The sequence below is a fragment of the Dryobates pubescens genome, chromosome 4, assembly GCF_014839835.1.
Source record: "Dryobates pubescens isolate bDryPub1 chromosome 4, bDryPub1.pri, whole genome shotgun sequence".
Classification (NCBI taxonomy): Eukaryota; Metazoa; Chordata; class Aves; order Piciformes; family Picidae; genus Dryobates; species Dryobates pubescens.
Genome location: NC_071615.1, coordinates 10,289,648 through 10,312,859, shown reverse-complemented (window position 1 = coordinate 10,312,859; position 23,212 = coordinate 10,289,648). Strand labels below are relative to the sequence as shown.

The window sequence follows — 23,212 nt, the reverse complement described above, 5'->3', positions numbered from 1 at the left end:
AAAGGATTATTTTGTACCTGTCCTGATAAGCATATGGTGCTTACAGCACTCAGAGACAAGATACTGGGCTGGTAAGACCTTTGGTCCCATTTTGCTGCCCACAGCCACAGGATACTTCATCTGGCATGCTGAGCTGTTAGCCTGGCATTGCTTCTGCCTCCTGCTTATTACTACCTCCCTTTGGGAGCTCCAGGTGCTTTCAGCTTAGAGCCTGAAGGTTTGAGCCACAGATGGATCTGGAGATCAGAGCAAAGAGCAGCAGGAACCACAGGACATTCTGTGGTGGGGCTCTGCACAGCTGTAGGAGCTGCCTTGCTGCTTGTTCTAGCTGGTGACCTTCACCAAAGGCCTCCTTAGTATTCAGAAAGATCCCTGAACTCCACTGAGGCACAGAAGCCTGATGCTGTTACTGTGGTGATAAGTATAAAGTCAAGTAATAGCTGGAAAATCAGTCACCACTTCTCCCACAAATGGCTCTTGCAAAACTCAGCCTGGCTACAGCTGTCAGGAAAGGCTTCCCCACAGCCCCCTGGGTAACTCGGCTGCGTGTTTAAAACCGACTGGTAAAGCTCTGCTGATTTCTCTCCCTCCAGTAAATGCTTTGAGTGGCTCTTCCCAAGCTACCTTGTCCTTCCAGCCTGCCACACAGCCAGGGACCTGCTCTTCCCCCACCTCAAAGATACCGCCGCTGGCTGGGTCGAAACTGCGGGTGGCAGAGCTGGTGGTGGAGAGAATGCAGCAGTTCAAGAGAGTGGCACCTGAGCAGCTAAAACACAGCACAGAGGAGAGTTTGGCAAAGCCTGCAGCCAGCAGGGATTTCCCTGATGAAAGCCAGGAGCAGAACGCAGCAGAGAGGGGTATGTGTCTCCTGTTAGCTGTGGTATGTGCAGAAGGAGTGCTGAGGGCTGCTGGGAATGGTTGCACGAGAAGCACTCTGGATTGCTGGGCTTTGTTCCCAGCTGGCCTCGTGGCTCAGTGTACAGCACTGAATAAATCACTCCAGCTCACTGAGACAAACTTACTGTCTCTATTGTTAAAAGAGTCACCATCCCAACTCTTCTCCAAGGCTGAATAACCTCATGGTGGATTCCAGAGGGATAACTGTCTTCTTGGAAACAGACTGATACTCCAATGGGATCAGTGAACTTCTTTGTCCTTCCCTTGGGTTAGTGTTAGGTAGCTGGGAGGTGAATTTGACTCCTAGGTAGCCCTCATTTTTGGTACATCTCCAAGCACTCTATAATGTAAGCTCATAGAATGGTTTGGGTTGGAAAAGACCTTAGAGATCATCTGCTTCCACCCCTCTGCCATGGACAGGGACACCTCCCACTAGACCAAGTTGCTCTAGGGTCCATCCAACCTGGCTTTGAACACCTCCAGGGAGGGGGCATCCACAACTTCCCTGGGCAGCCTGTTCCAGTGCCTCCACACCCTTACTGTAAAGAATTTCTTCCTAATCTGTAGTCTAAATTTGCCCTCCTTAAGCTTCCCTCTCGTCCTGTCACTACCAGCCCTTGTGACAAGTCCCTCCCCAGCTTTCTTGTAGGCCCCCTTCAGGTACAGGAGCTGGTCCATGCAGATGAATTCACAGCAGTTTTATCCCACTGTAGTTCTTTGTAAGTCAAGGCCCTTTTGATTCTGTATGGGCATAAAAATATGTAGTGTTTTAACATGGAGCCTGTGTTCTCCCCAGGAACTTCAGCCAAAACCTACCCACCATGTGGCTCCAACCTGAGGAACAAACTGCCACCTCCTGCTCCTTGGTCCCTGCAGTCCTGTGGCATTGTTTGTGCAGTCCCTTGAGGGAGATCAGATGTGAAGACGCAAGAAGATTGCAATTCATTTTGATGTGTCTAGTTCAATAACCTAATAATGGCAAACACAGCAGCTACAGGCCTTTCACACAGCATTCTTAGAGCAGCTACAGGCCTTTCACACAGCATTCTTAGAGCAGCTACAGGCCTTTCACACAGCATTCTTAGAGCAGCTACAGGCCTTTCACACAGCATTCTTAGAGCAGCTACAGGCCTTTCACACAGCATTCTTAGAGCAGCTACAGGCCTTTCACACAGCATTCTTAGTTTCCAGTCTGAGCTCATCTCTCCTTTCTTTGCCAGATATCCACTGCCTTCTGTCCGTGGAGCATGACAGTGCCCTGGCTTTGGCTCTTGAGCAGCAAACCAAAGAGGAAGCCCTGGCAAGCCTGGAGGATGAAGGCTTGTTTTTCTGTCAGATTTGCCAGAAGGATCTCTCAGCCATGAACACAACCCGACGAGAGCAGCATGTTAACAGGTGAAAGAGCAGCTGATGTGTCCTTTCCACACCCTCCCCTCTTCACCTCTGAGACTGCTCACTCAGTTTAGCTACTGAAGAATTTGGTGCCAAGGGAGTCTGACCTTGATGCCTGGAATTAACAAGTCGTTTTGATCTCAAAGCAGAGGCTGATTGTCTTGCCCTGCAGGGCTCCTGCTTGTGTGTGGTGAGGGCTATGCTGCTTTCATCAGTGGTGTGGCCTAGGAGTGAGTGTAAAAGGGCTGTCCAAATGACTGAGGGCTCACTGCTGCAGGTTTTGAGAGCCTCTGGTTTCAGCCAGCAAAGCAATGTTTGCTCTGCTTTGCTAAAAGTTGGTCAGCTAAGGACACCTAGTGTGTCACTGTGTATCCACACTGTTTGCTGAGGGAAGGGTGATGCTATTCAGAAGGGTGACTTGAAATTAGTGCCCTTAATTTATCAGTTTCTTTGGTGGTAAATACCAAGTAATAGTATGTACAGATAGCTCTGGAAATTAAAAGTCTGTGCCTCTGTTGAGAAAGTACCAGAAACAGCACACCTGAATGATTAGAATGTCCTAATTTGAGCACTTCCAGAAGACAGGAATGGTTAGATTTGTCCCTGCTGAGTGGCTCATATTCATTAGCTTGGCTGCCCCTGCACTTTTAGAGGTGTTCTTGCTGTTTCTTTCTTCAGGTGTTTACTGCTGCTTGAGAGGACAGAGGTTGTGAAACAGTGAGTGTGTCAGAAGTGCTTTTTGGAAACTCAGCCTGCTTTCTGAACTATTAAGCATGTATCATATGCTGAGATCACCAGCTTAGGTTAGCATGGATTTTTGGTAGCAGTCTGCATCACAAGAGGTAAAGCTGATAGATGCAGTGGCAAACTGCACCACTTTGCATCACCAAGCCTAGCCCATCAGCTAGGCTTAACAGGGCCCCGTGTGTATCATTACTTAATCAGGGAGTGATTTTTTTATTACAGGTATTGCAGATCCAGGATTTCACACCCAGAAGCTCTTTGGAGAGGACAGAAAAAGAATAATTGCCCTTCTTTGTACATAGTTTTGGCCTACCAGAAACTGTTAGAAGTTCATCATCCTGCACTCTGGAGTGCAGTGTTGATTTCAGCTGCTCCTGTTTCTGTCACACAGAGCAGTGGCTTTGTCAGGTGGGATACCTGCCTTGGAAAGACTGGTGTTCTCAAGAGTGCATGTGGTCATGCCTACAAAAGTAGTAGGAAGGGCAAGAAGTAGCCATGTTTCAGGTGAGGAAGACTGACCATTTCTGTAGTAGGCAACAGTGGCTTGTCAGCTGGAACGTTAGAAAGGTTTAGTCATGAGGTCTGTGGTGACAGGTTGGACTTGATGATCTTTAAGGTCTCTTCCAGCCTTGGTGATTCTGTGACACACAGTATGGTTAAAGAAGGTAATGACCTGCACTTGCTTTGGAGCAACGTTTTCAGTGTGCCCCTGAGGCCACAGCCTTCATGTGACTGTTAGATGTCATGGGCATCACGGTGGTGGACACATCATTGTTGTTTCTTTAGGGGATGTTTGTGGCTGTTACAGATGTTAGAGATGTTTGTGCTTCCTTTGCTATAACATGGTGTCCATCTTGGCCTGGGCAGTGTCAGAGCCTTCAGAGGTAAGCTTTGTCATCGTCTCACAGGTGTCTGGACCAGATGGAAGAAGCACAGATGTCATCCTCCAGCAAACCAGTGGTCCCTGAATGTCCCATCTGTGGCAAGCAGTTCCAAACCCCCCAGAGCAGAGTCAGTCACTTGAAACGCTGTGCTGTGGAGATGGAGGTTCCTCCTAAGCTGCTGCTGCAGGCAGTGCAGTTGCAGGTGTCCACACTTGGTGATGCACCTCCTCAGTGCCCCAGGTAAGCTGGTAAAAAGAAAAGGTGCTGGTTGCTTTCTTTGACCTGAGACACTGAGCCTGTGCTCTTGGGGATGAATAGTAGAAGCAAGCCATATTTGCAGGCTGGGTGGGCCTCAGGTCAAAGAAGGTCAAGTAGAGCCATGACCTGGCAGTGCCACATGAGGAGAACATGGTAGGTGGTTGGAAAAACCATCTTGCTTTCCTTCAGAAGTGGTCAACAGGCAGGAGCAGAATGGGGAGCAGATAAGCTTACACTGGTTGTCAGAGCTACTTGTGCTCTGAGGCAGTTCCACAGCAGAGCTGTGGTGTCTGAGCTTTTTGAGCAAACCACACCAGTGTGCTGTCTGTCCTGAGCATCTGCCCTGCCAGGGCATCAGCTGCTCAGCCTGTGGCTGTGCTTTACACCCCAAGCCAAAGAGGAAGCAGAGGAGATGGTCTGAGATGTGCTTGGTACAGAGCTGCCTCTGCTGTTGTGGATTTGAGCAGAATCTGCAGAGTGCAGTAAGTGGTGCCTGGATGAATTTGTAGAAGGGCTCTCAAGTCCCTTTGTGCTGTTTCCTCTGGAAGCAGGAAAGTGGGAAAGCATTTTCTGGTGATCTTTTGCCCTGTTTCAGCTTGGTTTTCCCCTTTGGTACAAAGAAGCATTCAAGGTAGAAATAGCATCTGCTTACAGCAGTGCTCTGCTCTTGTGCTTACTTTTTAAAAGTAAGGCTTCCTCTAAATTGCTCTAAGTGCCTTGGATGATAAAAACTTTGCTCTCTGCTAGGGAAGAAGGCACTGAGTGTTTTTTCCTTGATACTGGAGTCATAGAGTCATGAAATGCATTAGGTTTGAAAGGACCTTTAAAGACCATCTAGTCTAACCCCCTGCAGTCAGCAGGAACAGCTGGAGCAGGTTGTTCAGAACCCCAGACAACCTGATCTGGAATGGTTCCAGGGATGGGGCATCTGCCAGCTCTCTGGGCAAAGTGGGTCAGGGTCTCACCACCCTCAGTGTAAAAGAATTCTTCCTTCTCTCTAGTCTAAATCTCCCTCTTTCAAACCATCACCCCTTGTCCTGTAACATCAGGCCCTTCTGAGAGGATTGTCCCCATCTTTCTTACAGCCCCCTTTAAGGGCTGTCTCTGAGCAAGCAGAGCATCTGTTCTGGAGTGCTCAGTGTTTCTTGTCTCTGATCCAGTCAGCTTCACTTGGGCTTCCTGCTGCATTCTTGTATTTCAGCAACCAGCCGAGCAGGCCAAAGCGAAAGGCTTCCTCCAAAGAGGACTCAAAGACAACGCAGAAGAGGCCCAAAATGGAGACTAAAGATGAAGATTTGCTGGTTGCTATGGCAATGTCACGCTCTCTGGCAGAGCAAGAGAGGCAGGAACAAGCAAAAGCAGTTACAAATGTGAAACCAGCGGCTGCTTTCCCAATCAAATGGAAGCCAGGATCAGGTATGTGACAAAGGAGTTGGTGTCAGAGGCTGTGAGGAGTAATGTAGCACAGTCTGCTCCTCACTGAACTTTCTTGTGGGGTGTAGCAGGGATGACAGCCCTGTTCCTGGTTTATTTAAGCTGTCAGAGCTTCAGCAGTCTGCAGTGTCCACACACAGTCAAGAAATGCTCAGGATGTCCATGGGTTTCAGTGAAATCCTTTAAGATCTTGCTGGGTTTTTTTCACTGATTGTTTTGAATCAGTGAAATACTCTTCAGAGAAGCTGTTAGGTTTTGTGAACTCTGGGAGGGAAAATAAATAGCCTCAAAAGATGATTGTTACTTCCCCTGCAGTAGGTATTTCTCTATCCATCCTGCTGCAGCCTGGATTAGTGCAGCTTTCCCAGACATCTCTCCTATCTCTGTTTTCTTTCTGTAGTGTATACTGCATGCTGTTGAGCGTGGGTTCTGTTATTCCAGTGTGCAGAAAGGTTGAGAAAGGAAGACAACTGCCAGGGGAGAGTACTGAGTGCTGTAGAGAGGGGAGACTTCACTCTTCGTGACCCTGCTCAGGTCTCCTGCCAACAAGTACACTCCCAGTTGGATTTGGGGTTGGGAATTAATAAGGCAAAGGCAGTGAGACCAGGATTTCCAAATGAAAGCTGCTCAGTGTTTGTGTGAGCAGGGGTTTGATGTTACCAGTGCCCAGTACACAAGAAGCCCTTCAGGGATTTTCTCTCCCTGTTTTGTGAAGCACTGCCACACAGGCACCGTTCCGTGCCTCTGGCAGGTAGACTGGATGGGCATCAGCTGCTTCCATAATGATGAGAGATTGCAGAGATGTGGCAGCTGCCAAGAGGGAGCCAAGCAGTGTGAGCAGGGGTCAGTCAGGCTTTTCTGGAGTTGATTGCTCCCATAAGGAGGATGTGAGGCTGTGGACCACCTGCGGAAATCTTCAGAGCGGAGTTCAGCTTGTAGCTGCTTTTTGGTCGTAACTGACCACAGCACCTGAAGGAGCTGGCCTGTTCTGCTCCTCTGCCCTGTCTGTTGAGCTGTTTATTTATTTGGGCTTCTCTTCCTTCCCTTCCTAAAGAGAAGAAGCGACGCAGAAGAGGCCCCGCAGCCCCTCCTCCCTTGCTGCTCCAGGACCCCGAGAAGGTTCACAAGAGGATCCAAGAGCGTGTAGCTATGCTGCTTGCAGAGGAGGTGGAATTCCCTCCCACTCCTCAACTTCCCACTAGTAGGATTTTGGAGAATGAATCTGGGAAAGCAACCTGGCTCCAGCCATTGTCCAAACCCAAGGAATGCTTTTTATGGAATATCAGTGCTCTGACAGGACCTCACAGCCCTGAGTCATTCTACACTGCTGCATTAACCCCTCCAATTGTGCCTTGGAAGCCTGTGCAGGTGGGATGCTCTTCTCTCCTTGCTCTGCTATTTGGGTGCCCTGGTTCACTTGCCCTGTAACCCTTCTGTTGCCTCATTTGGTACCTAAATGAGTGATCTCCTGCCTTTGCATGCTCACTGCCTGTGCCCTGTTGTCTTACACAGATGGGTTTTAGGATCATGAACTTTCATTTTCCTCCTTTAGAGAGGAGACTAAGGCTGTTGCTTGAGCTTTCAGAAAATAGAACTAATGGGAACAGAGAGCACTGAGTAAAGGGAGCTGAGCCCATCCTGCTCATTTTGCCACTGGTTTGAGTGTGTTTACAGCAGCCTGACTCTTGTTTTCCTTCTTATCACTTTCCTCTGATGGATTCTGGTATGAGCTTTGCCTGTGAGCTGCACTCTGCAGGGATCTGGGTGAAAAGTTCAACTGAAGACTGGTGTTTGTTTTGCACAGAGGAGAGGGTGGAAAGCATTTGCACCTTCAGGCTTTCCAGGTGCATCCTGCTGCCTCTTGCTGCAAATGAGCTCTGAACCACTTTTCAGTTCCACTCTTTCATTCCATTTTTCACCTAGATCTCCTGCCTCTTTCAGTGCTCTGTATTTTCCTAAGAGCTCTCTGAGAAAGATTTCTCTTCCCTCTCTCATGCTTTCCTTGAAGAATTACTTGGTGCCTCTGTTCAAAAACCACTGTGCATATGTAGTTGCTTTATTTAATCCTCCTTCCCTTGTCAGAGCCCAGAGTTTCTCACTGGGTGATTGCAGGCTTGGGCTGCAGTGGGGTTGACTCCATTCTGTGAACATTGCTAACATTTGTTCAAGCCAAAATCTGCCAGAGAAGTTCTAAAATAGAAAGTAGGAAGGCCTTTAAAATCATGGCAAGAGTTTGTTTTCCTTCTTGATTCTTTCCATTCACAGAAATGGCTGCACCATTTCTACTTTGAAATTAACAAACCAAACTATTTTTATGGGGAAACAGAGACCAGACCTGGAAAAATATCAGCTCCAAGGTGGAAGTCTGATTTAGTTTCATATAACTGCAAAAGCATTTCAGAGCTCAGAACAGGAGCACCTGGAGAGCTTCAGCTGTGACTGTTGCCAGGTGCTCCAGCTATAATGAAACCTGTAGATGTTGGAGCTGGGAGCATTTCCACCATCCTTTCTCCCTGCTTGGAAGCTGAAGAAAAGGATTTGGGGGTGGATGACAAGCTCAGCATGAGCCATCAATGTGCACTTGCAGCCCAGAAAGCCATTCACATCCTGGGCTGCATCAAGAGAAGCATAGCCAGCAGGTCGAGAGAGGTGATTCTCCCCCTCTACTCTGCTCTGGTGAGACCCCCACCTCGAGTACTGCATCCAGTTCTGGAGCCCCTAGTACAGGAAGGATCTGGAGGTGCTGGAGTGTGTCCAGAGAAGGGCCATGAGGGTGATCAGAGGGCTGGAGCTCCTCTCCTATGAGGACAGACTGAGGGAGTTGGGACTGTTTGGTCTGGAGAAGAGAAGGCTCCAAGGAGACCTTATTGTGGCCTTCCAGTATCTGAAGGGGGCCCACAAGAAATCTGGGGAAGGACTTCTTAGGCTGTCAGGGAGTGACAGGGCTGGGGGGAATGGAAAAAAAAAACAGCAATGGGTAGATTCAGATTGGATGTTAGAAAGAAGTTCTTCACCTTGAGGGTGGTGAGAGACTGGAACAGCTTGCCCAGGGAGGTAGTAGAAACCTCATCCCTGGAGTTTGTTAAGGCCAGGATGGAGGTGGCTCTGGGCAATCTGATCTAGAGTGAGGTCTCCCTGCCCATGGCAGGGGGGCTGGAACTGGATGGTCCTTGAGGTCCCTTCCAACCCTGACAATTCTGATTCTATGACATGCTCCTGGAGGGTGGTTTACCTTCTCTGCTTTTTCTGTTGTAGTTCCCTTTGCTTTGTTCAGAGCTGTCCTGTCTGAGTCCTTCGTAAAACTACAGACAGCTTTTGCCTCAGAAGCCCCTGTACCTGAGGAATGCTCTGCAGTCCTTCACTAGATGTTTCAGAAGTGTGAAATGGAGACTGTACTTTGAGCTCTGCAGATACACAACACAAGGCCTAATTTATCAGTATCCTTTTTCCCTTCTCTTTTGGTCAGAATCATAAACCGGAGAACCTTCTGCCGTCGGTGGGATCTGAGCAGCCAGAAGTGTCCCAGCAAATCCAAGCTGACCTCAGTTCTCAAGAGCCCAATTGCACAGAGGCTGGAGGCCAGATCTCTGATGAATCCAAGTCAGGCCCTGAAGGAGATGGGCAGTTTTTATCTCACAGCCAGAGGGATGCTCAGACCCTGCAGGACCTAGCTGAGTTGGCCAGAGAAGGACTTACCCTCACTCAGTGGAAGCTTGATGCTGCCCACATTCAGGCAGCAGAGCAGCCTGGTGAGTTCTGGCAGCTTTGTGAGCCTTGACCCTTGTCTCTTCAGCTACACAGAGCCAGGCTTGGGCTGTGCTAAGTTGGGAGAGCCATGACAGCACCCACAGGATGCTGGTGTTGAGCCAAAAGGTGGTATAGAGAGGGGACATAGTTCTGCAGTAAGCTTTAAGTACAATCAGGCTGATGTTTCTGAAATGGTTCATAAATCCCCAGATTTAAGAGAACTCCTGGACAGCAGGTACTGCATTTTATTTTTAAATTCCTTTAAGATACCAAAGTTTTCTGCCAGGAGGGAGCCCTGGTATGCTCAGCAGCTGGGACAAAAGCCTCATCCCTGCCCTTTGGACAGTCCTTCTGTTATGTGCATTGTCTTTTCAGGTCTTGAGACAACTGGATGAGAGAGATGTGCAAGAGGGATGATTTTGTGTTGCTGCATGGATTTCACAAACCTGAAGTTTGTCTGAAACAGGGTTGAAAAAATACAACAGCTAGAATTCCTCTGTGGGCAGCTCTCTGATGATCCCAGTCATAGCTGCACGTGGTGCATGCCTGCACATTTCAAGGTCAATGACATCCCTTGAAATGGCTGTTCACAGAGGCTATTGTGTGTCTCCTGTCCACCTGTGAAAGAGAACATGATTGCTAAGTTCACCTGGCTGCATTTTCACTTGGGTGTAACACTCCTCACTTCCCTTCCTAAACTGCAGCAAATGATTCCCAGTCCTATAAATCCTTTCCTGGGATTTCAGTACATTTCCCTCCCTTGCTGGGTGAGGGAAATAATTCCTGCACTCAAATGTGTATTGTGTGTGCAATGTACATGAACCCAGGAGGAGCAGGAACACTGCAGACACAAGATGTTAATTCTTTCTGTGGCTCTGATCCTGTTCTGTGCACTCAGAGCTCTGGCTGTGTGGAACTGGTTTCACTGGTTGCCTCTGAGTCCTAGGGCTCCCATCATTTTGTCTAGGTTGAGATACACTCTGCCTCCCTGCTGGGATGAGACTGTGGCATGTCCCATCCCACTTTTCCCCCTGGAGGAGAACAGCATGAAAGCAGAGAAGCATGTGGCATTCTGCAGCTCCTCCATCTGGATGATGATGACACAGACAGATCTGCAGTAGATCAGTGCTGCTCATGGCTGGATGGTGCTGGGGTACCCACAGCCTGGCACAGCCCAGAGCAAACCCTCTGAAACAGACATGAGGGAGAGGCTGAGCCTTCAGCTCAGTCAGACTGGTTGCAGCAGCTGTCTCGGGAAGCTGTCATGGCAGGGATCCTGGCAGGAGCTCTGACTCCACTCTGGTCTCATGAGGAAGTTGTATGTGATTTGTGATGTGCATTTTCTTCTTTGAGGAAAAGAACTGACTCCCAGTGACATTCCATGTAGTGGCTTTGTGCCCCCATCCAAAGAGAAGAGCCTCCTGTCAAGCAGCTGTAAAAGAGTAAGGACAACCCTTTTCTTTCACTTCCTTGGCATTCGCTTCTCTCTGTGAAGAATAATCAGTGTGTGCAATTCCTAGAAACAGGAGTATTTCCTGTTTCTTCCCATAGAAACAAAGAGGTGCTTAAGGTTCAGGATCACTCAGGAAGCATCATGGGCACAGCTGAGATCAACACACATGGTGGTATTTCCCTGGTGCCCACAAACAGGCCTTGGATTGTTCAGCACTTGTCCTGCCTGATGAGAAAGATGATTGAAAATGACAGGTAGCAGGAGGCCAATCTGTGCATAGTTTATATAAAGAGAAGCAGGTTAAAGAGTTATGTTGCAGTATCCACAGTATTCTTAGGATCACAGACTGGTTTGGGTTGGAAGGGACCTTTACAGCTCATCCAGTCCAACCCCCCTGCAGTCTGCAGGGACATCTCCAACTAGCCAGAGCCCTAAACAACCTGGCTGCAGTGGTTCCAGGCATGGGACATCTACCACCTCTCTGGGCAGCCTGGGTCAGTGTCTCACCACCCACTCTGTAAAAAATTTCTTCCTTGCATCCAGTCTAAATCTCCCTGGTTTAGTTTCAAACCATCACCCCTTGTCCTGTCACAACAGGCCCTGATAAAAACCTCTGTCCCCATCTTTCTGCTCAGCCCCTTTAAGCACTGAAAGGTCACAGTAAGGTCTTGGGCAGACTGAACAACCCCAACTCTTTCAGCCTGTCCTCACAGCAGAGGTGCTCCAGCCCTAAGATAATTTTCTAGCCTGCTCTGGTCCACCAGGCCCATGTCTCTCCTGTGCTGAGGACTCCAGAGCTGGCTCCAGCACTGCAGGTGGGCTCTGAGCAGAGTGGAGCAGAGGGGCAGAATGCCCTGCCTTGACCTGGCAGGAGCTAGGGGTGCAGCTGCACCACTCTGCTTTAATGCCCAGGCTATCCAAGAGAAAACTGGCAGCAGCCCAGGAGAGACAGAGCTGCCTGTTGCTTCCTCCAGGCTCACACCCCTGGCTACCTGGGGTGGTTCAGAACGGAGCTGTTCCTCCTCTGTCACCTTCCTCTCCACACTGTGCCTGACAGTGGAAGAGAGACTCACCCTGACTTCTCTCCTGTGCTGTAAAAGCCTGGCAGATGATGTGGCAGGCTGTGAGGTCCATGGGAGATGAGCATTTTCTAGCTGCTGACGTGAGCTTTTGAAAGGTTTAGTCTAGAAAACCCTCAAGAGTGGGAGCACATCAGAGACTCTGGCTTGGAAGCCAGTGTGCTCTCAGTGGAGGCTGGGAGAGGAACACAAGCTAACAGATGACTTTCTTTATCAGGCCAGCAGTGTTCTGTAGATCCCACCTTGCCCCCAGGTGCACCAGTGGATATGCAATCCCTCATGGATGTGTAATGCTTTCTTCAGTTAAAGTACATAAACCCCAAAACCTGATTCATCTTCTTACCAAGGTCATCCACTCTGCCTGCTGAAGTTGATTATCATCCCTGGTTTGCTAATAAAGAATCTTGCCATGAAAGCCAGTGGCTTTTGATGCCAGGCAAGTTTTGATGATTTAAGAAGGGACTTTCATACTGTGCTAACAGAATGAAGAGACTCCTGAAAGGAGACAGTTCACTCAACTTGAGCATCCTAGCTGCTAGCTACAGAAACTCTTTGAGGGGGCTAAAAAACAAACTCCTTAGCAGGAAACCCATTCTTGTTTAATGAGCTTCTGAGTCTTAAGCCTTTAACAATACAGAAGCTGCTCTGGTGAAGCTCAGTTGCTACCAGCAAAACCAGGATGATCATTATTTTTTTTGGCAGATTTAGTGATAGTTCTCCTGAGCAAATGAGGAGTTGCTGAAGGGTTGGGTTGGTAGTGTGAGAGGTTTGTGCTTTATATGAGCACAGTTGAAACACATAGAGCAAATACATGCCACACACACACACACCCCTAAGACCTTTGTCACATCTGTGGTGACCCTTCTCAGCAGGAGAGTGTGCTGGTGTGTTCTCCAACAGGAGCACATGCCCACCCAGAGCTGTCTTCAGTCTGTTTGCTTTGTGCAGCCAGGAGGTTTCTGGCCTTATTTAATTTCTCCATTCCTGACTGATAATTTTAGCACCAGCAGGAAAGCTGTTCTGGGCTTGCTGCCTGGAACAGAGCATCAGGAGTCTGTGTTTGCTGGCTTCCTGAGGTACTGTCTTGCAGGTGTCTTACCTGCCAAGAATAAGAAAGCAAGAAACATCAGATTAGTTTCCAGACTGAGCTTCCTGTCTTCCCCTTGGAGAGCAGTCCACATCCCTGCCATGACACGCAGAGCCTTCTGCAGCCCACCTATGAAGGGCTGGAAGAAGTGTCCTGGTGTGTGTGGCTGTTCTGGTGCTAATTCACGTTGGCTGCCCACAGGCACATGCTGGAGAGAGTAGAAAGGCTGTGTTTCCACAGCCCACTGCTAATGTGGAAACCTGCTAATAAAATAAAGAGCTGTGTTGTTCCAGGTGGAACTACTGCATCTTGTGCAGATGTTCTCTGGAATAAGACTTGCAGTTCCTCAACTCTGCAGTAGGTTTGAAAAGCACAAGGTCAGTGATTAGTATTAACTACAGACTGGTTTCAGCTTACAGTCAACCAGCCTCAAAAGCCTGAGCTGTGAGCATTTGACACTGCTGTAAGGCACTGGCCAGCTCCAGAGCCACGCTTACCTAGAGGGATCTGAGCCTTTAGAAGGTTGTCTGTGGTGGGTTCCTACTGGGAGCAGCCCCAGAGCAGAAACAACATTGACCCAGGCCTGACCTTACCGTCACCAGTAGCAGACACAGGTGTCTCAGTCAACAAGGCCTCCCCAGAATTCCATGAAGGGGTTCCAGACTGATAATAGAAATGTTGTTTCTTTTGTATAATTGGGAACAATTTTCAGAAGGGGTTTCAGTAACAAGCACATCAAGTCCCTCTGAACTCAATTCTTGTATCAGTTTTGTTCTCTGTGGGCCCCTTGTTGCAGAGCTGCTCTTCTCAGCTGTCATTGCCACGCAGTGAACAAGAGAAGAAAGGCTAATTACCCCATCCCTGAGTCATCCTCTTTCCTTTGACTCTAATTATAGTGAATTGAGTTCAAAGTGGAAATTACAGCTTCCTAAAAATGTGGTAGAAGGCAGTAGATCAAGAGGCCAGCTGTAGGCAGTGGGTAGACCACATCAGGAAATGGTGTGGTGAAGATCTGAGGGTGATAATGTGCTGTAATACAAGGCAGAACAAGTACAGCAGGGTACAGCACGACTGCCCTTTCTTCACAACTGCCAGGCTGGAGCAAAAGGGAGCCAGAAAGGTCTGTTAGCCCCACCTGCTTATTTGTCCTATCGACCTGAAGTTGATAATGCCAATTACTGTCTCTAGGAGACAAAGGCAGTGTGTCCAGATTGGGGCCCATAGTACAGCAGTGCTGATAAACTGGGTTATTCCTTCTTATTTTCCAGGGGAGTGTCTGACAGCTGTAATGTAACCTCTGTCTCTGTGTTCCTTCTGTGTTCTAGTCCCCTCTGAAGCTGCTGGCTGAAGAGTTTGGTGCAATGGTCAACAACCCCCACTTAAGTGATGTCCAGTTTCAGGTGGACTCTGGGGAAGTCCTTTATGCCCACATGTTTGTGTTGTATGCACGGTGTCCACAGGCTGTTCAGGTGGTAAGTACTGCTGGGATGCCTTCTCTGCTTCAGGGAAGCCCAGAGTGCCCACACCTAGGCTCAGTTACTGCAACAGAATCAGCACAGAGCACTGCTGGGCCTAAAGGCCAGTTCCTCTGGGCCTGCAGTGGTTTCTCAGCTCAGAATCCTGGCAAACTGGTAGAAAATGGGGTACTTTGTGGAGGGAAGCTGTGTGGAGGCAAAGATCCTTTACTGCATTCTACCTGGGAGCACCTGAGAAGCTTTCCAAGTGCTTTTTGCCCTTGAATTTTCATACCTGTGCAAGCACAGACTGCCTTGTCCATCTCAGAGTGTCCTGCCTGTCACCCAGGCTGAGAGGCCCGAGTCTGGAGTTAGAAAGGTTCTGGGAAGTACTTGAAGATAACCTGTACAGAGGTTTTGTCACCCTCACAGTTGTTTTGGAGGTGGCTGCACTGAACTGTGCTTTTTGCACAGCTACTGAGGTAGATCTTGCAATCAAGAAGCATTTTGGATTGAGTAGTTCCCAGCCTGCTGCTCTGCAGCCTCTTGCTGGGACAGTGAAAGGTGCTGAGCCTAACACCTGAACTCTGCTCATTCATGAAGCTGCCACCATGTGGATGCACACAGCAGCTCCCTGACAAAGGCAGCTCTCTTTGGAGGACTCAAAGACCATCTTGTATATGTGTGACTAAAGCTTTAGCAAAGCTAACAGCTGTAGGGTTAGGAAGGAAATGGCTTGGTCCATATGAAGCTCTGCATAAATGCTCATCTGGGCTTCCCTCTGAAGCATCAGCTCCTGGTCCCAGAGTAGGACTTTGGTGATGAAAGGAGTAAGCTGATAGGAACAGCAGTGTTGGTGTTGCTGTTCCTTTGCTAGCAAACAGGCTCTGTGTGCTTTCTTCTCACCCCAGGTTCACAGTGAGGGGTTCTTGGTGGAGGAGGATGGGAACGCGCAGACACGCAGGGTGCTGCTGAGCGACGTGACGGCAGGGGCAGTGTCTGCCTTCCTCCACTACCTCTATGCTGCTGACACTGCCATCCCTGCTGGGCTGCTGCCCCAGGTCGGGGCTCTGGCTGCCAGGTTTGTATCATCCTTTGCTGGGCAGCTTCCAGCCACTCTGCCCAAAGCCTGGAGCATGGCATGGGGCTGCCAGACAGACAGACTTGTATGACATGACAGACGTTATCCAGCCCCAGCCATTCCTTGGGGCAAAGGGAGGCTAGCACAGCCATGTAGCTGCTCAGTCTCAAAGATAAGGAAGTGTGAGCCTGCTGCTTTCATGTGGGTGACATCTGGAAAAGGGCTTTCCATATTTTAGGAGTATATTGGATGTTGTGCATCTTGGGGAACCAGCATCCTCATGCAGATTCTTTACAAGGCTCAGGCAGCCAAATGGTAAAGAAGTACTGGAGGAGAAAAATACTAACATCACTTTTATACCCTTACAGGTTCAATGTGAGGGAACTGATGGCAAAGTGTGAAAACAATGCTGGAGAGAGTCAGATGTCTTCTGAGCTGGATTCAGAAGATGATCTTATCTCTGTGAGGGATGACAATGATTGTGAGGACAGAGCTGAGAATTTCCAAGACCTCTTGAAGTCAATGTGGGTGGGTGAATGTGAGGATGAAGAAGCAATGCTGAGCCCTGAATGCCAGAGGGAAGATGACAATGGGGTAGGTGAACAGGAGCTGGAAGAAATCTATGAGTTTGCTGCAACTCAGAGAAAGATGGCTCAAGGTGAAACAAAAGTGAGCAAAGGGACAGACTGCAGCATCTGCGGCGATAGTGAGACAGCCCAAGGTACAGACCAGCAAACTAAGAGATCTGAATCTACTTCGGCAAGCAACAGCTCCAAAGCTGCCAGTGATGTGGAAAGATCTCCATGTGACTTGTCTCCACAAGGAAAGAAAACGCAGACCATGAGTAGGTGCAGTAGCATGAGTGATCCACAGAGCACTTTTGTGCCTCCCCACAGTGAACCTGGGAAATGGGACAGAGCATGCCATGGTGCAGTTGCTAATGAAGGAGAGCCTGCTAGGACATGTGAAGATGTGAAGGATTCCAAGTCATCTCAGGTCTCACATGATGAGGCAGATCACTGTGAAAAAGAGTTTCCTGGCTTCCATGGTGATGCTATGAGAAATGGAAGTTATGAACCTGTGTTTTCTGTAACTCAGATTGATTACTGTGAGCCTTCCCCAGTGAAAGAAGTTGTCAAAGGATCAGGGAAGGCTCCTAGTGAAAACCATGTGTTTGGTGTTAATGATTCACTTCTCTACAGCAAGTCACAAAAAGACTTCTCTCCCTGTAGGAATGAGTTTTATGGGAGTCCTCCTCCCAAGCTTTCTGTGCCCATTTTTCCTGCAGTTGGTTCCTCACCTGCCACTCCAGCATCGGAGAGAACGTTTGCCAGAGCGCTGGTGTCGACACCAGAGCAAAGCAAAGTGGAAATACCAGTCCCACCTGATGAAGTGCACTTGCAGAAAGCCAACCACCTGGATACTGCATCAGGAAAGGAGAACCCAGTTTCTCCAGCAGAGCTTCCCCACATTGATTTAAACAAGCATGCAGATGCCCCAGTGTTGTCATCACCAGTCAGCAGAGCTCAGGGTGCTGCAGCTCAGGGGAGCAAGGAGGGTGATGTTATTGTTTTATCTTCTGATGATGAAATGGAGTTAGAACAAGACAAGAGATCACCAGAGTCAGGCTCTGCTCTGAAAAATACAGAAGTCCCTGGGCAGCTCAAATGTGCAAGCACAGAACAAGGTCCTGAGATAACAGAACCTGAACATAACTCATCAGTCACTGAAACAGACCAGAGATCAACCCAGGTCTCATGTGGCATTACAGCTACAGTGCAGATAAGTAATTGTGTAAAGATGTCCACTGAATTCTCTCTCAGCAGACAAAGAGATGCTTGCATGGAGAGCAAGCAGAGTCCAAACCTGAGCCCTGAAGAAAAGCTTGATCATGAAATGTCTTCAGGCACTGACAGCTCCTGGCTGGTGCCAGACACACCAGCTCTGAGCAAAAACAGAAGTTTCTCAACACAGACTGAGGTCTCAAGTATTCATTCTGTAAAGGGTCCAGGATCTAAACTCAGCACCAAGGACTTGGCAGCAGGTAGCAGTAACCACAAAATGGCTGGGGATTTAATAAAGGTTGGAGAAACAACACTGTCAGACAAACAGCCTGTGGACAGCTTGGTCAGTGAACAGAGCCTGCCCAGCAGCCCAGCAGCAGGATCAGCTCCCCAGTACTCCCCAGCAGTTTCTCCAGTGAACCCAGTTCTCCTCTCCCCTGGCCACACCAACACACAAAGCAAATGTGCAGAAGCAAAGGTGTCATTTTTATCCCAATCTGTGCCTCCATGCTGTGAGCAGTCCCTGGAGGATAAAACAAATGTCAGTGTGGTTGTGGTAGAGGACAGTGAAAAGGAAGTGAGTTTGCCTTCTGTGAGCAGCAGCGTCCTGCTTTGCGAAGAGCCCCCGCTCCCCACGGATGACTGCTGGCATGTTGAGGATCTGTCACCAGTCAGAGGCAGCAGCCTGGAGCCCAACCAGGGCAGCCATGCAAAGGCCAGTACTGCCAGCAGCCCCAGGCCTGGCTCTTGGCATGACCACTGGGAGAGCCCAGGCCACGTGCAGGAGGTGAAGGGCAGCACCCCTCTTCGAGGAAGTCCTGCTGGCAGAACTGCTTTGCTCTCTCCTGGAAAAAGTCCTATCGAGGGATGCTCATCAGTGGGTGGTAGACCAAGTTACCTGAACTCCAAAATCTGGGATGACTGGAATGGGGAAGAGGAAGATAACTTTCCAGAGGTCCTTCCTCTGTCTCAGAGGCTGACAGCTGCAGCAGGTGCCTGTCAGACAGACCCTGTGAAGTCTCCTGGTGAGAGCTTGTTTACTGGGTTTGTTGGAATAGGTTAAATTGCTTTTCAAATGGTCATCTCACCTGTGGTTCACTTGATGCATTGAAAGGGGCTTTGGCTTTCTGCTCTGAAGTAGTTTTCATTGGGTACAGAAGGCATGGTCTTCTGATGTGGGAGAAAGCAGATGTAAATGTGGGATTCTTAGACCATAGGTGCTTGTATTTCATTCACACTGGTTCTTTGATGGTGGTCATGCTCCTTGCAGAAGCTATGGGTATCTGGGAGGGGAGGAAAACTAACCAAAATAGATCAAAAAGGAGCCTTCAGCTTGCATGACAGTGGGTGTTTGTTCCCTGTAGTAGTGGGTGCTCTGTACAGTCTTGCTTTTTTAAGTTCACCATGAGTCCAGCAATGTGCACTTGTGGCCACTAGAAAGGGAAGATTGAAGCCATTTTAAGTCCTTCATTAATTGTGATCATGGTAATTTCATTCTGCTGCAGAACCTTCCTGTCAGGAGAGTGAGAAGACTCCCAGCACTCCAATGACACCAATGCCAGCTTACTCCATCATGGAGACCCCACAGCTGAAGAAGGAGTTGAGCAGGTTAGCATTACCTCCATGAGTACATCTCGTTGTGAACAGAAACTTGCTGGCAGGTAGTGTGCAAGAAAGCTCCTGGGCTGGAAATGAAAGCCTGGTGAAGCTCCAGTCAGTGTTTTTTGAGGTCACCTCACACTTTTCCAGCTGACCCCTGGCCTGAGTGGGAGGTGCAGCTTTATTTAACCTAAGCTCCCACCTTTCCCTTTCAGATTTGGAGTCCGTGCTCTCCCCAAACGCCAGATGGTGTTGAAGCTGAAGGAGATATTCCAGTATACTCACCAGGATGTGGACTCTGACTTTGAGGGTGGAGTCCCCTTGTCCCAGCCTCCCCCAAAGAAGTCCCCAGCCAAGCGCTGTCGGCAGCCCAAGGCGGGGCGGGCGGCAGGTGGAACGCGTGCTGGTGCCTCCAGGGCTGTGGGCAAAAGGAAGAAGGTTGCTACAGCATCCTCAGAGGTCCCTGTAGGGATGGCTGGTGATGATCATGTTGGATCCAGTGAAACAGACTGTGCAGCACCCAAGGAGGGAAGTAAAATGCCACATCACCCAGAAGGAGCTGAAGAGCAGAAAAGGTTGTCTGTATCTCCAGAGAGATGGTCTCTGGAAGATGATGGTGAGGAAGCAATGCCTTCATCTCAGCAGTCCACAGCCTCTTCACTGAGTGGAAGTGACATCTCTTTTGGTTCACAGAGGTAAGGCAGGAGAGTATTAAACAAAACAGTTGGTGGTACAGGACAGGGATGAGCTAGGGATGTGGGAAGCAGAGGTGAGTGTCCATGGGGCCTACAGTGGCCCTGACACCTCCTTGGGCATGTCATTTTAAGGTCAACACGCTCCTACAAAAGAAAGTCTTTGGGGTTTTTAGTCTAATTCTCAGTGATTGATTCTCAGAACACAAAAGTGCTTGTGGCTGCACATAGACAAGGCCCAAATCTGCCATGCCTGGTCTGTGCAAGGGGCACAGTGTGTTGAATGAGAACCTACAGCTTGAGCCGGGAGAGGATGGCACAGCACTGTGTGGCAGAAGCTGTGTATCATGACAGCAGTAGGTTCTGTGGGTCAGGAGCAAGGAATGCCAGGCAGCTCCAGGGCTGGGTGGACAGGTCCAGTGCTGTGGCAGATAGGATGGGGAACTGTGCAGCACATGTGCCACGTTCCACTTCACTCATTTTGTGGGTGCCAGTATTGTAGAGCCTGTGATCCCATGGAGGGTAGTCACAGGTGCTGGTCACCAGGCCCTTGGGGAGCTCTGGCCCTGTCCTTGATGAGCTGCTCTACTTGATCTCACTTCTAGTTCTTGGATGAATGGATTCGAAGCCTGTGCTTTTGCATCAGAGGAGGAGGAGGAGGAAGAGGAGTTCTCAGCCTCTCAGGCAGCTGTTCGGGAAGAGGAAAAGCTGGAGGCAGTGAGGTGCTACATCCGTTCAAACACAGCCCTGTACCACAAGGTTCTCTTCTATGAGCCGATCGAGCTGGCTGAGCTGCACGCAGAGCTGAAACACAACGGCATTAAAATCTCCAGGGCGAAGCTGCTGGATTTCTTGGATGCTCAGTGCATCACCTTTACTACAGCCAAAGCTCGGAAAGAGAAGGAAGAGAAAAGAAAGGGGAAAAAAAAACAGAGGAGACGATACTGAGTGGAGCCCCCTCTTTCCTGCAGAGGCTTGCTTGAGAAGCTGGAAGCCCGACTGCAGGCTGGTGCTAGCGGCGGTGCTGTGATGGGTGGGTGAGGTGCTCCTCCTGGTGGCCTAGCCGTGCCGATGACATGCTGGAGAGCCGCCCGAGCTCGGCTCTTGCCGGCTGTCCGCTCCGAATTGCACAAACTCCTCCGGTCGCTGGCCTGTCTTCAATGCAGGGGTCACCTGGGGCCTCTTCCCCCACTCGATTTTCCCACTGTGCTGCTTCTTTTCTCTCCATTTTCTAATAGGTTTGAGGTCCCCAGCCTTTCTTCGTGTTGGTGCTTCTAGAGGCAGGTACTTCCCCCAGGGACACTTGCCAAAAGCTTTTCCCTGGCCTTGGGCTGTGAAACACTTCACCCTTCAAGGTGAACCAGTGTCCTTTCCCTTGTGTAGATCAATGTGTTTAGATCCCAGTGACTTCCATCTTCATTTCTTCAGCACACAGCTTGCCCTGCTGATAGTTAAGGCAGGGAGCAGTGTGGAAGGACAAAGCCTTTCTTGTGTCCTTGGTTCAGTTTGCACTCTGGTAAAACTCTTCTATCTGTGTTTCTTAAATGGCTGCAAAGCAGCAGAAGTGGTTTTGTAGTCTGATGGCTCCCAAAAGTACCTTCTGACACCAGATGTCACATGAAAGCCCCTTAGATTCAAACATTCAGTTGTGTGTGGTCACTCACATGCTGGATCTATGGTAAAGGTTCCATCTGCTCCATTCTCTGAGCACCATTTTTCCTTCTCAGTGTAGATGAATTGTGCCCTTGACAACGATGTTTTCAAGACAGTGTTACAGTGGCCACTGGATCTCTTCAGCACTTCTTACTGCCAGATCTAAACCCACTTCTCTGAGCAGTCTCACTTCCAAACTGGGCTGATCTTGAGTTGCAAACTGTCTGGGACTCTTGGGGAAGTCTGGGCCCTGAACTGTCATCTTTTATGTATTTATTCCTCCCATCTTCTGAATTTTGTCTGTTCTGGCACTTCTGAAGCTGCAGAGAGTCTTGCACAACAAAATGGACCCAAGAATTAAAAACCAAAAATCAGCCATACTTCTAAAAGTATTTATGGATGTGGAACATATAAAGAGATTTTCTATTTTTGATACAGATCTCCTGGGGTTTATTTGGTTTGCTACATACAATAAACAACTGGTAAGGGACAAACTGTAAGTAACCTGACAGACTTGGAAGGGGTTCTAAGCAGCAGTGATGGGTCTAGTTGAGAGCAGTAGAGTCCACAGGCTGTACCCATACTGGCTGAAACCCAAGCAGAGAATTGGAGGAAGAGGAGTTGTCACAGCACGCAGCAGCAAGGAGAGGTGGAAGAGAGATCATCCAGCAGTGGCCAATGGATTCGCTGCCTGGCAAATGGAGCTGCCCAGTTCCTCTGGGCTGCAGCCCAAAAGGTAAGGGAGACCTGGGGGAAGGTCTTTTGGGAGGGTGAGCTGTGAGGAAAAGCTGGGCTGTTGGGAATGGGGAAATGAGTGAGCACTTGTGAGCCTTCTCTTTTTCAGGCATATATATAATGTGGGGAGGACCTCCTAGAAAAGCCTTCTGCTGTACCTGATGGAGTTGCAGGAATTTGGGATACTCTTCCTCCCCTATCTTCTTGTGCAAGAGCTTTGTTACATGCAAAGGGCAAGGCTTGCCTGAGTGGCAAGCCTTATACACAGAAGTGTCAGTCCTACTTACCAGTCTTAGTGTAAGATTCCTGCCCAGCTTTATTGCTCTGTTTTCACATAAGACTGAAATTTATGATCAGAGCTATAGTCAGTTCTTTATTGCACCTTAACCATCAATGAATGCAGTGTCACAGTTCAGTGGGTATAAATCACAACATTCTAACAGGCATAAGAAACTACTTGGCATGCAATGAAAAATCATTAGAACTGTAGTCACTGAAAGCATCTCCATCCTCCTGTCTGTGCCATCTCTAAACCCTGCAACGGGGCAGTCTTTACCTAATGCAGCAAGGTGATTCCACATGCATCTGTGTCATCAGAGTTTGGAGGTGACTGCTTTGCAGAGCCTTGCCTCTGTGCCTCCTTGTTGCTGAAGCTGACACAATGAAATTATGATGATTAGATGCAGAGAAAAGGATTTCAAAGCTTATGCATCCTCCAAGACCGCAAGGACACATCTGACATACACAGGAAATTACCTGAAAGCAGTTCTTCATCCGCCTGCTTCATTAGTCCCCAAGCAAAGCGTGCCTCCCTGGGCTAGCACTGATGGTGCCATCTGCCACGGCCAGTGTGTTGCCAAACAGTTCCATTTGTCCATATTTCTGTGCTTTCTTACCTTCCTCCTGCAGCCTTGTCTTGCAAAATACAATGTCATCATTTGTTATTTCTAACTGTGTAGTAACAGCTATCAAAACTATTTTGATACTTGAACTTCCAAAGGTGCAAGATAAAAGGGCCTTTTCAATTAAGGCATGTGCTGGTTTTAAGCTATAGAAAGGAGCAGATGTGTTAGTGGCACTGCACCAAGCTCCTGTCTTACCAACGTGCACCATGTGGAAAACACTGCTTCGACATTCCCACTGACAATCAGATCACCTGTGGGACCGGCGGTGGACTCTGCTTTGCAGCCACCACGGTGCTGGTTTGTGTGCTGTCACATTTCCTGCCTCAGCGGGCTT

General features: G+C 48.9%; 1 protein-coding gene across 1 annotated transcript; it reads left to right on the top strand.

Annotated features, from left to right (window-relative positions):
* Positions 1–1,573: 1,573 nt before the first annotated feature.
* Positions 1,574–21,604, top strand: SLX4 (SLX4 structure-specific endonuclease subunit). Its single transcript, XM_054180591.1, has 13 exons — positions 1,574–1,616; positions 2,118–2,292; positions 3,942–4,157; positions 5,377–5,591; positions 6,664–6,977; positions 9,076–9,358; positions 10,716–10,798; positions 14,301–14,447; positions 15,341–15,510; positions 15,879–18,319; positions 18,800–18,902; positions 19,109–19,588; positions 20,191–21,604. Exons 1-13 carry the CDS (start codon positions 1,574–1,576, stop codon positions 20,531–20,533), a joined length of 5,013 nt encoding a protein of 1,670 aa, XP_054036566.1. The 3' UTR covers positions 20,534–21,604.
* Positions 21,605–23,212: the final 1,608 nt, after the last annotated feature.